This window comes from Phyllostomus discolor, chromosome 5 (genome assembly GCF_004126475.2).
Source record: "Phyllostomus discolor isolate MPI-MPIP mPhyDis1 chromosome 5, mPhyDis1.pri.v3, whole genome shotgun sequence".
In the NCBI taxonomy this organism is placed as follows: domain Eukaryota; kingdom Metazoa; phylum Chordata; class Mammalia; order Chiroptera; family Phyllostomidae; genus Phyllostomus; species Phyllostomus discolor.
Window position 1 is genome coordinate 146,782,317 of NC_040907.2, and position 17,107 is coordinate 146,799,423.

General features: G+C 37.4%; 1 protein-coding gene across 2 annotated transcripts in view; it reads left to right on the plus strand.

Annotated features, from left to right (window-relative positions):
- Positions 1–1,374: 1,374 nt before the first annotated feature.
- KIF11 (kinesin family member 11) overlaps positions 1,375–17,107 on the plus strand; it is a 52,364-nt gene continuing 36,631 nt past the window's right edge. The window contains exons 1-8 of one of the 2 annotated variants that reach the window (XM_028512319.2): positions 1,375–1,710; positions 9,277–9,409; positions 9,878–9,975; positions 10,062–10,140; positions 11,460–11,645; positions 11,762–11,886; positions 14,661–14,751; positions 15,676–15,918. In XM_028512319.2, coding sequence (XP_028368120.1) covers positions 1,634–1,710; positions 9,277–9,409; positions 9,878–9,975; positions 10,062–10,140; positions 11,460–11,645; positions 11,762–11,886; positions 14,661–14,751; positions 15,676–15,918 — 1,032 coding nt within the window. In that variant the 5' untranslated portion in view covers positions 1,375–1,633. The remainder of the gene's footprint in view (positions 1,711–9,276; positions 9,410–9,877; positions 9,976–10,061; positions 10,141–11,459; positions 11,646–11,761; positions 11,887–14,660; positions 14,752–15,675; positions 15,919–17,107) is intronic. The other variant, XM_036026999.1, reaches the window with a different exon arrangement.

A 17,107-nucleotide genomic window follows, 5' to 3' on the forward strand; every position in this document is an offset into this window, starting at 1 on the left:
TACTGCAAGGTTAAAAAGTAGATGAAGGGCACGATCGCTTTTGTTATTTTTAAAAAGATCCTTCCATTTGCTGAGTGAATGCAGTGGGGAGAGAAGAAAAGAGGAAGCAGGGAGACCTACAATATTAAGGAAGTTAAGAACAGTTGTTTAGGGAAGAGATAAAGAAGACTTGAACTAGAGTGGTCAGCAGATGTGATAAAACCAACAGGATTACACTGGACGAGGAGAACAATAGTCTAGTTAGCGCCATTTGTCTGGATGAGAAAGATGAGGACAGAGGTAAAGGGAATAAAGGATTTCGCTTTGGATAGTTCCATTTTTGAGATGCCAGTGAGCCTTCTAAGAGATGTCAGTAGGTATCTGACTTTGCAGAATCTCCATTGACCAGCGATGGAGGTTTTAGACGTAGATGCTTTCTTGGGGGAATAAGGAGCTTTCCACTCCATCTGGTCATTAGGAAGCTAAAATGACGCCTAGACTGCTGTGGGGTAAAGGTAGCCCAAAAGCGCAGCTTCCCGAGCTGACTATGGCAAAGGCCCATAATTCAGTATTTCCCTAGGCTGGTATACACAACGAAAAAGGTGGAAGGAATCCCAGCATTGCCAACAAGCCCCTAAGACGCCTACGGAAAACCGGAGTCACTGAGCGTGGGCGGGACCCAGAGAGTGCTGCCTGCTGGGATTTGCAGGGTGACCCTGGCGGACGTTTTCGCAACTTCCTCTAGACGCCCACTGGACGTTGTGGCAGATACTTGAAGGGAAGCACCCCCTGATCCTGCATCAGTTACTGCAAAAACATCCCAATGGGCGTCTAATCTTCATTTCATGCTTGGAATCACTTGGCAATGGCGACTACAGTTAAAGGATACATTCAGAGTCCTAAAAATGACATGCAGTGTCTCTTTCATCACGAGTTGGTACCCGTCGTAGTCTTACCTCTTAACATTGCCGAATTATTTTTCCAGACTAGACGGGAAGCTTCCTCCGAGATAGGGACTCGCTTCGGATCTCTATCCTCTGTGCTTCCTCTTACAATTCTTCAATAATAATTATAATCATGGCCAGTCTTCCTGAGCACTTAACTGTATGTTCTAACCTATTTTACCCGCACTAGCTCATTCTCACAAAAGCCCTCTGAAACGGTTGCTATTACTTTCATTGTGAGGACACTTTTAGTTTAGGGACGTTAAGTAATTTAAGAAATACCGCGTTGAAGTACGACACTGTTTCACTGTTTACGCCTGCGTGTCTCCCAATGAACTACAAGTTCTAGTGGAGCACCTACGTATCGGCTTTTTACTTGCCCGCAGGCTACGCCCCAAGGGCGGGGCTCTGGAAATACTCCGCGTCCCATCGTGCCTTGCGTGCCCGCGCGGCAATTGGCCAGGCTACAGGGCTCGTTTTTCAAATTGAGGCGCCGAGACGTTGTTCCGTTTCTGGGCGTCCGGTGGAGGCGAGGTTCGTAATTTGACGGCTCCGCCGGTGCGGGACGGAAGACGCGTCCAGTCAGAGCCCCTCCCTAGTGGAGAGCGGGGACTCGGAGCTGCTTTCGTTGGTGTCCCTCTCCAAGCCGGTACCCGGCAGGGGAGGAGGTCGTCCCAGTACCAGGCTTTGTTTTGTCGGAGGGTTCCGTCATGGCGTCCCAGCCGAATTCCTCCTCGAAGAAGAAAGAGGAGAAGGGGAAGAACATCCAGGTGGTGGTGAGATGCAGGTAGGGCGAGGATGGTGGGATTCAAAGAGCCCTTCTTTGCTGCTGTGCTCCCTCCTTCGCGGTCGGAGAGGAATTTTAATTTCTAAGGGGACCAAATCTTTCTGTTTCATAGTCCCCCGCAGTCTATTGGATGAAATTACCCCATGTTCCTGTGAGGAGTAAATTAGTGTTTGTTTCTTTTATAAAAAGGGATGTGTGGGGGGCGCAAAAAATAATTTTTTCTTCCACCTTCTAAATTCTTTTAACTGGGCTAATAAATTAATGTGAGGCAGATAAGCAAGAGAAAATGTCCACAATTTATTATGGATGTACATTCAGAGGTGCCATAAGAACATGAGACCTCAATACGCATTGGGCATTTACGGTTTGATACACTGTTTTGGACAAAGGAGAAATGGGGCAGGGGTCTGGGGTTTCAAAGAAAGTAGGAAATTTACAGGTTTGGAAAAAGCAAATTCTTGCTAAACCACCCACAAACAATGGTACACAAAAGGAAGTTAAAAAACAGGCTTTGCTGGATTTCTCTCTGCCACATTTATAATAGTTGTATATTATGGTGCTAAGGTGATGCTCCCTTCGTTTAAGCATATTTTTGTATCTGAATTCGTTTGAGCAGGTAAGGAGGAGGGTCAAAGTTTCTGTGTCATTTGTTTCTTAACAACTAGCCTAAAATCAAAATCCCAAAAGGTGTATTTTGGGGTTGCAAAACTTTGGTGCCCTCAGAGATTTGTGTCAGAGGTTATAGTTTAAACTGCTATATTCAGATGGAGAATGTGATCACTGTTCTTTAGTGAAAAATGCATCCTGTTTTGAAAGTAATTCAACAATGATTTAGGTGTTGCTTCTATATGCCACTCCTTGCAGTTAGCTGGTTTGGAAAATAAGACTGCGTACCCACTTTCCAGATGTTTTGGCACTTACATTGTGATTGCCATCCTCTCCACCCCTACAAACGTAATCGATCATCTGTTTATTCTAGATGCAATGTTTTCTTAATTCCTACTAGAAGTAAATAAACATCAATGTATGTAAGGTTTAAAAATTAAGTTATAATACAGTGACTTTAAAAGATCAGAGAGACCACCTAAGCCAACATAGACATCTGGTTGTGCTACAACTTAGTCTCTCCTATGCCAAAGGAGACAGCTTTTTCCCGGTGGGTGGAGGTGTTCAATTCTCCCCTGATGGATTTCCAAATAACTTCTCAGTTTTAAAACTAGCTGGTACAGGAAGAACATACTTGTTGTTCAAACTGTTGCTTAATTAGAGATTGATTTATTTAGCTTTTTAGAGGCCTTCCACAGTTTTCTGGTGAATGTGTGTTTTGTGTGTCTCTTTGTTGCTGTTGTTTTAAAAACTACCAACTACCAGCAGATTTTCTGTAAATCCAAAAATATTCTAAGATTAAAATATCATTTTAAAAATGTGCCAATGAACTTTTCTAGGTTATTGTTTAATCGGTTTTGGTGACTTAATCGTACATATCAAAGGTAATAGCTAGCTTTTTAAATTAGGTGCCAGAGAGGAAATTAGACAGGTAACCTTATATCTAGCTAATTACCAGTTGCATTCTAGGGCTTCTGTTAATAATTGCTTACTTGAAGGTTTTTAAAAAATCAACAGTTTAGGCCTGGCTGGCATAGCTCAGTGGATTGAGCGTGGGGTGCGAACCAAAGTGTCACAGGTTCGATTCCCAGCCAGGTTAGCCATGACCTCCACCAACCGCACACTGATGTTTCTCTCTCTCTCTCCTTCCCTCCCTTCCCTCTCTAAAAATAAATAAATAAAATCTTTTTAAAAATCAAGTTTTACAAATGCAAATTCTTAGATTATTTTGATCAGTTAATAAACCTAGGCAGTATTACATTATTACATTCTTGTGTGGTTTTATTTTCTTTCTTTCTTTCTTTTTTTTTTGACAAAATATGTCAGGCCCATAAAAAGTTATAAAGAACCATGTAACAGACATCTGTACATACATCACCCAGATTAGAAACAGAACAGTCATTATACCTGGAGCCCCAGTGTTTCCTCCCTATTTCCCAACCTTCTCCCCAACCCCAACAGTTAAATATTACCCTGAACTTCATGTTTATTACCTCCATAAATTTCACGCTTAAGCTTAGAAGGAATTTTTTACTTAAAAAATTTTTATTTATTTATTTTTAGAGAGGAGAAGGGAGGGAGAAAGAAAGGGAGAGAAACATTGCTTGTCCCCAGTCATGTCTCCACTGGGGACCTGGCCAGCAACCCAGGCATGTGCCCTGACTGGGAATTGAACTGGCGAGCTTTTGGTTTACAGGCAGGCACTCAATTCACTGAACCATACAACCAGGGCTTTTATTTTATCACTACTGAAAAGTGCTTAGGTTGTGTGGTATAAAGAGAAGTTTTTTCAGATTAGCCAGGCTTTTTTGTTTGTGTGGTTTTGTTTTCAAATAGTCTTTGTAATGCAAATATGTTCTATCATTAGTAAATAAACAACTTAAGAGGTTCTCAGGGTGATCATATCTTTGCTGTGAAGGGCCTAGATAGTAAATATTTTAGGCTTTTCAGACTACATATGGTCTCTGTCACCTCCTACCCTTTTTCTTTTTCAGTTAAAAATTTTTTAAAAATTGACTTTAGAAAGAGAGAAGAAAGAAGGGAAGGATGGAGGGAGAGAGAAAAAAAGAGAGAAACATTGATTTGTTGTTTATTATTCATTGGTTGATTCTTTTGTGTATCTTCACCAGGGATCCAACCCACAACCTTAGCATATGGGGACAGCACTCTAACCAACTTGGCCAGGGCTAATTTTTTTTCCAGTTTTAAATTTTTAATTCTCACAGTTTATTATAGCCTGACTTCATTACTTGATTACATTGAATACAGTCTTTAGGATGTTCTTTTCTTGTACAGTAACATATGAAGAGAAGTTTTTATTCTACCGGTACATAGCTCAAGATAAAGGTATAACTGGAACTGAGAAACTGAAATGTTTTAATCAGGATATTGCTTTGATACAAAGACACACATATACACAAAACACCCCTCCCTTTTGTATACTCTACAGCTGGGGTGTCCGACCTTCTGGCACCTCTGGGCCACACTGGAAGAAGAGTTGTCTTGGGCCACACATAAAATAATTGCAACATGTAATCACACACAAAAAATCTCATAATGTGTTAAGTAAATTTGCGGTTTTGTGTTGGGCTGCATTCATGGGCATCCTGAGCCACGCATGACCCATGGGCTGCAGGTTGGACACCCCTGCTACAGGTTGGCACAAACCCTATGAAGAACATAATACAGAGGTTTTAGGATTTGTTATTTTTTTTTGACATTTTAATTTAAACAGGTGCTTAGGCAATGTAGGTATTAACATATCTGAATTACTCATATATTTTAAAGTATATAATTATTTTTTTAATGACCCAGATCAACCTCCGTTAAACAGTAACCCCATATGATGCCAGTTACCAAATAGAAAACAAAATTGTGAATCTGTATTAAATCAGCAGAGGATATTATAGAGAAAGGACAACTTGGAAAATAAAGACTTCAGAGTCATTTTTCCAAGTTAAGGACATTTTAGTTATTAGTAGTGGTTACAAATAAGCTGAAGGTAAATCTCTTTGAGGAGCTGCTTATAATTTACTTTGTTGAAAAGAGACTATCTCACTATTTCACTATACTATGATGCAAGTTTTTTTGTTGTTGTTTTTAATAATTCTCACCTAAGGACATTTTGTTTTCGTTGCTATTATAGAGAGGGAAAGAGAGAGGTATTGATGGGTTTCCTCACCTATGTGCCCGGACCAGGGATGGAACCCACAACCTAGGCATGTGCCCTGACTGGAAATCAAACTACAACCTTTTGTTTACTGATTTAACCAACTGATCCAAGTGTTTTTTAACCTTGAAAGGTTTTCTGAAGTTGGTATCTTATCAGCAAAGCATTATTCCTGGCATATTCCTCATAGTAGGACATGAGGTCCATGGTGCTGTTGAAACCTTTATTCTTTCACTGGAGGCTTCTAATCAAAACTGCTGCACAGTTCTTCCCTGGGCTATGTTGTGTGTGCTTGCTGATTTGCTGGACATCTTTTACTTGAAATCAGTAAGACATTGTGTGACCCAATGTTTGAGGTTTTAAATGGTGGAATGAATCTGCCAGTGTACTGCTTCTACCACCTTCAGACACCCAGTATCTGAATTTTTTTTTTTTTATTTATCTACTGATGTGCGAGAGAAGCATCAGTCAGTTACCTCTCACGCTCCCAACCCTGGATGTTCCCTGACCTGGAATCCAGGAATGCAGGATGACACCCAACCCATTGAGCCATACCAGTCAGGGCTGATATATATAGATATATAAAATATATCTATATATATTTTTAAATAACCTTTAAAATTGTCAATTTATTCTTTGACAAGACAAAGGCTAGATTTGTCCCACAGGTTGAAAGATATTATAAACCCCTACATGATATAGCTACTAGCTATCTTTCTGATTTCCTGCCTAACTCCCCTGCCCTGTCCTCCCCCTTCACACACACACATTTTAAAAACACATCTACCACCCAGGTGGGTTGACTCCCTTGGTTGGAGTGTGGTCCGTACACAAAAGGTCTCCAGTTTGATCTGAGGTCAGAGCACATACCTAGGTTTCTGGTTTGATCTCCATCGAAGGGCATAAAAGAGGCAACTGATCGCTGTTTCTCATTTCTATTTTCTCTCACCATCCCCTTCTTCTTTATTTGAAATCAATAAATATATCCTCGGGTGAGGATTAAAAAACTAAACAAAACACATGTACCATACTCTACTTTGGGGCCTTTGCAATTTCTTTCTCTGCCTGGAAAGCTTTTTCTACTGGAATAGTTACATGGCTGGCTCTCTCACTTATTTTGCTTAAATATCACTTTTATCAGAGAAACCTTCCCTGGTCACTCTAAAATAACAATAGCAACCGCCCAATTTCCCCATTCATCACTTCCTATCCCCTGGTCTGCTATTTTCATTTCGAATTTATCAGCACCAAATATATTTACTTGTTTGTTTTATTGTCATCTCTTCCTGATCCCCCTACACACACACATTAGGATAAAAACTCCCTGAGAGTGAGAACTTGGATGTTTTGGATTTTTTTCCTGATACTTGGTTATGATCCCTGCTATATTCCAAGTGCCTAGAAAAGTGTCTGTCGCATTATATGTGTTTGATGAATGTTTATGGGATGAATGAATAATTTAGCATAGGACAGGACTTTCTTCCCCCTCTTTTCAAAAAAAATTTCAGTTACAGTTGACATTTAGTATTATACTAGTTTTAGGTGTACAGCATAGTGGTAAGACATTTATATAACTTACGAAGCATCCCCTCCATAAGTCATTTATGACTTATACCTATACATAGTTATTATAATATTATTGACATATATTTACTATGCTGATCTCTACATCTCCATGACTATTTTATAACAGCCAGTTTGTACTTATTAATCCCTTCACCTTTTTCACACAGTGCCCCAATTTCCCTTCCCTCTGGCAACCATGAGTTTGTTCTCTGTGAGTTAGTTGGAATCTGTTCTGTTTGTTCGTTTATTTTGTTTTTTAGATTCCACATGTAGGTAAAATCATGATATTTGTCTTTGTCTGACCTAAGGACTTTTTAAATTTTTAAAATTTGTTTATGTGAGAGAGATGTTGGTTTGTTGTTCCACTTACATGTGCATTTATTGGTTACTTCATATATGTGTCTTGACCTGAGATCCAACTCACAACCTTGGCTATCAGGACAGTGTTCTAACCAATTGAGCTATTTGGCCAGGGCTTAAGGACTTTTTGAAACAATCTACAATCTTCCCTCCCTCACCATTTTGGTTGTTTGAATTTGAACATAACTCTAGTAAAACCAAGAAATTGATGGGTTTGTTAGTGTCATCAATAGAAACCTTGCAATTTTCTTTTAAAGATTTTTTTGTGTATTTATTTTTAGACTGGGGAAGGGAAGGACAAAGAGAGGGAGAAAAACATCAGTGTGTGTTTGCCTCTCGCACACCCCCAACTGGGAGGACCTGGCTTGTAACCCAGGCTTGTGCCCTGATGGGGAATCGAGCCATTGACCCCTTGCTTTGTAGGTTGGCATGCAATTCACTGAGACACACCAGGCAGGGCACTCTACTTTATATTCTTGGCCTTCCTTAGTATAAGTTGGTTTTTACTTAGTTTTGTTGAACTTTTAATAATGCATGCTGTCAATTATGTGCATTGTTTACATTTCAGTACATTTGGCAGATGACAGCATTACCAGATATTACCTGAGAGTTGCTGAGTTATATTTCCTTGGACTACAAATTTAATCTTCTGACCAGTCAAAAATGTGCTGGGCAGTGGGGTATGTCAGAGTAAGTTGAGGTGTTCTTCTTAAAGTAAATAGCAACTCAGTTTGTCTAGTGATGAGGAGAGAGATAATTTCTTATTTGGCACATCCTTCCTTAATATTTGGTATTCTTTGGGAAAAATGAACTCCGGTCAGGAGTATATCTCTCCTTTTGGCTCAGATGTATGTTAAGTACTGTATATAAATAAACCTATGGATGCCACTTTGTGGACCATGGTTTTTTGTTTTTTGTTTTTAAAGCTTTCCCATCATTCCCCTTAGGGTGACATTTGTTAAGCTGTGTAGTTTGACAGATATTTGAGTGCCTACTGGACGCTAAGCATAGTAGCAGGCACTGGGAAAACAGTAAGCTAAACAGGATTTCTTTCCCTACATTGCCGGTTGGTTGGTACTATAATGACTGGCAACATTACTAGCCCCATTTTAAAATGAGGACACAGTCACAAAGTGCCACACTAGCACTCACACTGGATGAGAGTCCTCGCTGTACTGAAATGCCTATGGAGGAATTTAGCTTACAGGATTAGTTCCTCAGGAATTCTTTGACATTACTCATGCCTCCTCCACCAGACTCTGTTCCAATCAGGACCACATTAAATCTTTACTGTATGTTCCCAACAGTATCCTTTGCATACTCTTTCTAAACATCACCTCTTGTATAATCCTGTTTTGTCACTGTTTGCTACTAGACCTCACAGTGCTGTGAGGACAAACTGAGTTAACACATACAAAGCACTTAGAATAGTGATTACCTGAGACATAGTAAGTATTCTACATATTTGTCATTATTTGTATCTTTTTTATTCTGTTCCACTTATCCACTGGCAGGTTCATATTTTGAGCACAAATTTGGCATATTCTTTCTCCTATATCATAAACTAACATGGTAAGATTCCAAGAACATGGAAATAGAATTCTGAAAAATAAGTTTGGCATCTTTTGCAAGTTAATTCTGTTAGCATCTACTCCAAGAAATTGTCAGAATTGTAATGTTTTACATATCCTTGAAAATTCAAAAAACTAGTAATATTTCTTGGTATTGAAACACTTAAAAAGCAGTATCATTTAGTCCCTATCTCTAATAGTGCAGGCAAAATGTCGCATTATTTTTGTCTCAGGTAATGTCATCAGTAATGTCATAAGTATGTATTGAATAACATCATGTATTTCTTTTTATAGACCATTTAATTTGGCAGAGCGGAAAGCATGCGCCCATTCTGTAGTAGAATGTGATCATGTACGAAAAGAAGTTAGTGTACGAACTGGAGGATTGGCCGACAAGAGCTCAAGGAAAACATATACTTTTGATATGGTACTTACTTCTTAAAATGCTGTTACTTCTCTGTTACTCACTAATGCAAAGGTATCCTAGTATACATACTTCCTCTAGGTTCTAGTGTACAGTGACAAATTTCAGTTGACTCTGAATTGTCCATGGTTTCTAGAGGGCTGAATGAGTTAATTTAAAAAAAATTATTTATTTTTAGAGAGAGGGGAAGGGAGGGAGAAAGAGGGAGCGAAACATCTGAGTGAGAGAGAAACATTAATTGGTTGCTTCGTGTTTGTGCCCCCACTGGGGACCTAACCTGCAACCCAGGCATGTGCCCTGACTGGGGAATCGAACTGGACACTTTGCACTTTGTGGGATGACACCCAACCAACCAAGCCAACCAGTCAGGGCTGAATGAGTTAATATATTAAAAATAAAATTATTAAAGTGGGTAATTTTTAAAATGTTTTTCTTGAAAAAAATGCTTTGATTTTTTTTTTTTTTTGATAGGTTTTTGGAGCATCTACTAAACAAATAGACGTTTATCGAAGTGTTGTTTGTCCAATTCTGGATGAAGTTATTATGGGCTATAACTGCACTATTTTTGCGTGAGTGGATTATTTTTCAAATTGATGAAAAGTTTTAATAATGTATGTGTTCGTTTCTTATTCAACATTTTTGTTAATCCTGACAGATATGGCCAAACTGGCACTGGAAAAACCTTTACAATGGAAGGTGAAAGGTCACCTAATGAAGAATATACTTGGGAGGAGGTATTTGTTGATTATAACACACTTTTGTCTCTGAAGTAGCTGAAATTTAACTGAATAAAACTTGGCTGAAGGACTTTGTCTTGAAATAGAGAAGAGTACCCATGTTAATAACAGCAGGAATTTATGATGAACTACTACTATAGTAAAATTAGTATATATGATATGCCTTCTGTTTAAGAAATATATAGTCCCATTGGGAGAGACTGGGCCAGTCCATATGGTACAGTTAAGTGATAAGAGAGGGGTCTGTCTGGGACAGAATAGGTGGAGAAGAATATTGTGGAGAAATGGAATGTGAGTGGGGTTTAGAGGGGAAGACTTTGCAAGGAGGGAATGAATCTCAAAGTTAACGTAGCAAGGGGCAGTATCATGGTTGGTATGATTACCATGAGCGTGCAAGAAATTAAGGCCACTGCATTGTTGAACATAGTAGGGAACAAATAGTACATTTCACAAAAGTTTTCACCAAGTGTTTCACTGAATTTAGTGACTAAGTCAATTAGTCATTATTAACATTTAAGTGTTATTAACATTTAGGTAGGTCCTTTTTTCCTAAAGGTTACATAGTTGAGGCATCAACTTTATGCATGGATAATAAAGTTATGGAATTGTAACTGTAGGAGATTATAGAATAGGCTTAATGCACAGTTTCAAAATTTAGGGATTTACAATAATTTTATTAAGGATACTTACATATTTGAGAATCAATCCTATTTCATGTTAGATTAGGGAATATACTTTTTAAAAAGATTTTATTTATTTATTTTTAGAAAGAAGGCAAGGGAGGGAGAAAGAGAGGGAGAGGAACATCAGTGTGTGGTTGCCTCTCACATGCCCCCAACAGGGACCTGGCCTATCATCCAGGCATGTGCCCTGACTGGGAATTGCACTGGTGACCTTTGGTTCACAGGCCAGCCCTCAATCCACTGAGCCACACCAGCCAGGGCAGGTTAGGGAATACACTTTTAATGGGCTATTTTCCTGATTAAAATGGTGATATTATGTACTCATAAGAACAGTTGGAAAGAATTATTGAACTTGGCTTTATAGGTAGCTTGATTCAGCTGGTTTTTGTTTAATGCTCAGTCACAAAGTGTCTGGCAGGCATGAAAGATTAGTGGAAGGTATAGAGAATAATTGCTGTTTAATAGACTTGCAAGTGACTTGGCTTCTCTAACATTAGCTTATATTTTTAAACTCGTTTTAATGTAATTACACTTAAATATACTATAAAGCAGGCCCTTGTTATATGTGTTTTAATTGCCACAGTAAATGCTGTTCTACCTTTATTTTAGCCCTCATTAATATTGCAATTTCAGGATCCTTTGGCTGGTATAATTCCACGTACTCTTCATCAGATTTTTGAGAAACTTACTGATAATGGTACTGAATTTTCCGTCAAAGTGTCTTTGTTGGAAATCTATAATGAAGAACTTTTTGACCTCCTTAATCCATCCTCTGATGTTTCTGAGAGACTACAGATGTTTGATGATCCTCGTAACAAGGTAACTTCAGTCTTTGGGAATGGAATGTCTGCAAATTTTAATGTGTGTTGCTTTGAGAAGTGTGTGTGTGTCTGTGTGTACCAATCTAATGGGTGCTTTTTTTGATATTTGGTCAGAGGGGAGTGATAATCAAAGGTTTAGAAGAAATTACAGTACATAACAAGGATGAAGTTTATCAAATTTTGGAGAAGGGAGCAGCAAAAAGGACAACTGCAGCAACATTAATGAATGCATACTCTAGGTAAGAAAGCCACTGTCCCCGCATGTTCCATTTTCTTTTTAAGAATAATTACGAACTTGGGGGAAATCAAATTGGGGTGGGTCAAAATATATGAGTCACATACCTAGGTGTTATGCTAGGTTGCATGTAGTAATTGGTTTGAGGTTTATAGGGAAGCACCAATATTGGAAGAATGCTGAAGGGAGAACCAAGACAAGTTGAACTATTAAGCAGAAGTATCAAACTTCTTTTAAGTTAGATTTTTTCCACCTCAAATGAAATTGTACATGGGATCCCAGATTAAAATATAGCTGTTGTGGTTGATTTGGGGATGGAATTCTCTGAGGCTTATCTTCTCAACCTTAAGAAGGTTTATTCTGAGCATTTTTCTGAAGTCTCTGTATGCACTTAAAAAGCAATTTGAAAACCCTCAGTTTAAGTAAGGATTAGGAGAAAGTCAAATGACTTTATTTTATTTCTTTAACTTTATTTTGGTATGATTAACAAAACTGTTTATATTTAATTTGTACAACATTTGTTTTCTCAAATAGCTTCATTTTAATGTAGGAGAATAGATAATCACTAACACTGACTTCCAAGGGGGAAGGGGGCATACTTGATAGCACCGTCTATAGGGTGAATCCCAGACTCTAAAAATGCAGTTTACCAAGTTAGAAGTAACTTTCTCCCTCTTGGTCTTTGAAGGAAACATCAGAGTATAATTGATAGAGCTTTGGGTTGGAAATTAGGTATTTGTGTTTAGTTCCAGTTCCACAGTTAACTAAATACAACTTCAGGTGAGTAAGTGAACATCTGTATATCAGTTTCCTGAGCTACAAAATATTGTTAGGACTAGATCTCTTATTTCCTTGCTTCCTTATTATTGAAAATTTGTACAGTATTCTATAACAATTATAACTGCAACTTTATACAAATATATATATATATATATATACATTTAAAGAAAGAACAAAAACAACATGGAAGTAATTAAAATCATGGAATTATGAGTGATTTTATAATTTTATTTAACTTTTCCTATAATAGCTTTCCATTTTTGAAACTTACATTATAAATGCAAATTTTCATTGAAAATTCAATTCTGTGATTGATTTGTAACTTTTATATAGAATGAAATGGAGGAATGAATTTAAGACTAGGTAAAATTTCTTTTCTCTAAAAACACTGAAATACAAAATTCCTATTTTGTAAATTTGTATAATTTGGGTCTCCTTTTTTTATATACATGTAGACTGGAATAAATAGCTCTTTTAAAAAAAAAAACCTTTTATTTACTTATTTTAGAGAGGGAGAGAGAAACACCAGATTGTTGTTCCACTTATATATGCATTCATCGGTAGCTTCTAATATGTGCCCTGACCAGGGATCAAATCCACAACCTTGGCATATTGGCATGATGCTCTAGCCAATTGAGCCACCCTGGCCAGGGCAATGTCACTTTTTATGAATGTAAGTGATAACGAGAAGGAAGACATAATTAAATTTTCCAAAATCAGAGTTGACGTCTATGCTTAATTTCAATTAATTGCAGTCTGAGATTAGGAATGGATAAATGTTGGTAGAAAAACATGAAATGTATGTTATGGTTTAGATGTATAGTTTATATTTTTCCTGTACATGTCCTTTTTTCAGTAATTTTAAATAATTTAAATTTTGTAAAAATGGTATTTATTATAAAATTTTTCAAGTAACATGAAAAGTACAAAAAAGAAGATTACCATATTCCCTACTATTAATGACATTAACACACTGGTCACCAGAAGATACAGAAAGGAAAGATGTCTTCGGATGTCTCTACAGTCGTGAGCCACATAACAGTGTTTGGTTATGATGGATGGTATATATGACAGTGGTCTCCTATTATTGTAGTGTAGCTGAAATGTTCCTATCACCTAGTGATTATGATATCACTAGGTGATATCACTGTTGTCAACAGTGTAGAGTTAAATTACTAATGTGTTTCCAGCAATGCTGATGTAAACAAACCTACTGTGCTTTTAGTCAAATAAAAGTAAAGCACATAGAATTATGGTTCTATACTATATACCATTTAGTTTGAGTAAGTACAGTCTATGAGGTTTGCATAAATGTAGCCCAACAACACATTTCTCAGAACATATTTCTGTTCATTTGTATGTGACTAATTTTTGTATCCTTCAGATAAAGCCAAATGTCAGTATGCAACATAAGATATACTTTGGAACACTTTATAATCTAACAGTGATTATCTAATGGTATTTTGGTAATCATTGTTATGTACTACTTCTGCTGTTCAGGGAAGGGAATTTTACCTGTTTCTTATGACATTCTCCAAGCAGAGCGATGTACTTTTACAGCAGTTGACACTGGCAGGGAGTAATCAGATATGGCTTGCCTGGTGCTATTTGAATTTATGGTAATGACATATTTCAGATAGTTCTTATGAATAGGAAGATTGATCACAAGCCTTCTCCTCAGACACACCAGCAGCTGTCCCAATCCTATCCACATTCACCTTTCAGAGGTGCCTGAGGATTCTGGTTCCTAAATCTTTTAGAGTGTTTTAAATAGCTCCTTGTTGTATTCTCTGATAGGCAGTAGGTACAAGAAAGCAAAAACCTAATCGTTGTTTTATCTACCTTCTGTCTTCCAAAATCTTATTGGTATCTCCAGTCAGATACTATCTTTTCTTTACTTTTGTGGATTAAGATCTTTCCTGGCTGTTTTCATTTTTTTACAGAAAGCAAATAGTATTTTGTATTATAATGACTGCGCAACTTGATCTTGTTTTCTAGTCGTTCCCACTCAGTTTTCTCCGTTACAATACATATGAAAGAAACTACAATTGATGGAGAGGAGCTTGTTAAAATTGGAAAGTTGAACTTGGTAAGCACCTATCTTAATACCAGTGTTTCATTCTTTTTGTTTTTTACTCCAGCTTTATTGAGGTATAATTGACAAGTAAAATTACATATTTAAAGTATACAATATGATAATTTGATATAGTATACTTTGTAAAATGATTAATACAATCACATTAACATATCCATTACCTCACATAGTTACTTTTTTTTTTTGTGAGAACACTTATGAAATCTGCTCTCCTAGCAAATTTCAGTATAGTATTATTAACTGTACTAGTGTGTTTCAGATCCCCAAACTTACTCATCTTATCACCGAAGGCTTGTACCCTTTGACCAGTGTCTCCCTATCTCCCCAACCTCTCTGCTCCCGATAACCAAATTCATCTCTTCTTTCTCCCTGCCTCCCCCGCTAATTACACATATAAGTGAGATCATACAGTATTTGTATTTTTGTCTTGTCTGGCTTATTTCACTTAGCATAATGTCCTTTAGATTCATTTATGTTGTTGTAAGTGGTAGAATTTCCTTTCTCATGGTTGAATAATATTTCATTGTGTGTATTGTATGTAGCACATTTTTATCTGTTCATCCATTGACAGACGCGTTTCCATGTCTTGGCTATTTTGAATAATGCCATAGACATGGAAGTACACATATCTCTGTGAGAAACTGATTTCATTCCCTTAGGATATATACCCAAAAGTGGGGTTGGTAATTCTATTCTACTGTTTCCTTCTTGATCCCCTCATAGAGCAGCCTGAAATTTTGTATTTCTAGAAAACATTTTTGTAGTTACTGGGTTATTAGCTTTGTAGTGAGTTGCTAATCATAGAAAAATTATTTTGCTGGCTATTTAATACATTATGTATAATACGGGAATGAAAGTCTTCAAGTCCAAATCCAATAGCCTGACAACCTTTTTTTTTTTTTTTTTTTTCAATTCAAGGTTGATCTTGCAGGAAGCGAAAATATTGGCCGTTCTGGAGCAGTTGACAAGAGAGCTCGGGAAGCTGGAAATATCAATCAATCCCTGTTGACTTTGGGAAGGGTTATTACTGCTCTTGTAGAAAGAACACCTCACGTTCCCTACCGAGAATCTAAACTAACTAGAATCCTCCAGGATTCTCTTGGGGGACGTACAAGAACATCTATAATTGCAACAATTTCTCCTGCATCGCTCAATCTTGAGGTAAGCTCTTTTTGAAAGGTTTCTGCAAGTGTGGTAGCTGAAATTCTTATTTAGCTATCACATTGTCTTCAAAGTTTGTTAAATGGCTTTGTTAATTCTATATTATAACAAAAAGAATCTGGACGTTGCATATGGACACTGAAAAAAATTTCTTTCTCCTTTCCTGACAGAGTTTTTAATTTTAAAAAGCCAGTTACTTACTGGCTTTCCCTACACAGTCATCAAAGAAAATTGCTGTGGTCATCAGCAGTATATGGTTACATGGGGTATGGAGATTTAATTGAGGACTTAGCAGTGGGTTACGTGAATGTTAGTATTATAGAGACTGCTTAGAGAGCAGTGAGGATGGGGTTGGGTGTGTGGGAACAGGTGCGAAAACTAAAAGAAGAAACAAAGATGGCAAAATCTACTCTTATTTTATTGTAATCATGTACTTTAAATGGAATTAGAAAAGCTTTGTAAGGTCTCTAACTCTCCTTTCCTTTTAAAAAATATTTTTATTGAGATAATTTACATACCATGAAATTCACCTGTTAAATGTATATAATTCAGTGATTTTACTATATTCACGGAGCTGTGCAATCATCACCAAAATTTAAGTTTAGAATATTTTCATCACTTCAGAAAGAAACCCTGTAACCCATAAGCAGTCACTCTACATGTGTCCCCAATCCCAGTCCTCGGTAACTGCTAATCTACTCCTTTTAATCTGTAGATTGGCCTATTCTGGGCATTTCATGTAGATGGAATCATATAATAAGTGTTCTTTTGTGGCTGGTTTCATTCATTTAGCATAATGTTTTCATTGTTCATCCATGTTGTACCATGTATCAGTATTTCATTCATTTTTGTGGATGAGTAAATATGAGGTCTGTCTGGGAAAAATCCAGCCATTGTTAATATAATGAGAATGGTTTCCACGACGTCCATGTAACCTGGCAGCCAAGGAGAGTGGACTGGAATGCATGTGTGTGAACTATGACAACTTCACTGTACTGGTCAGTGGGGGCAGTAGATGCTGTTGAGTGAGCATGTATGGTGGGTGGCCATTGCATTCAAAATGACTGAACGAGTAGCGCAATGAAGCTGCATCAGACTTTGTGTTAAGCTTGAACATTCCTCCACAGAATCTATTCAGATGATTCAGAAGCTATGGGCAATTGGTGATTGGCACCTTCATTACCACAAC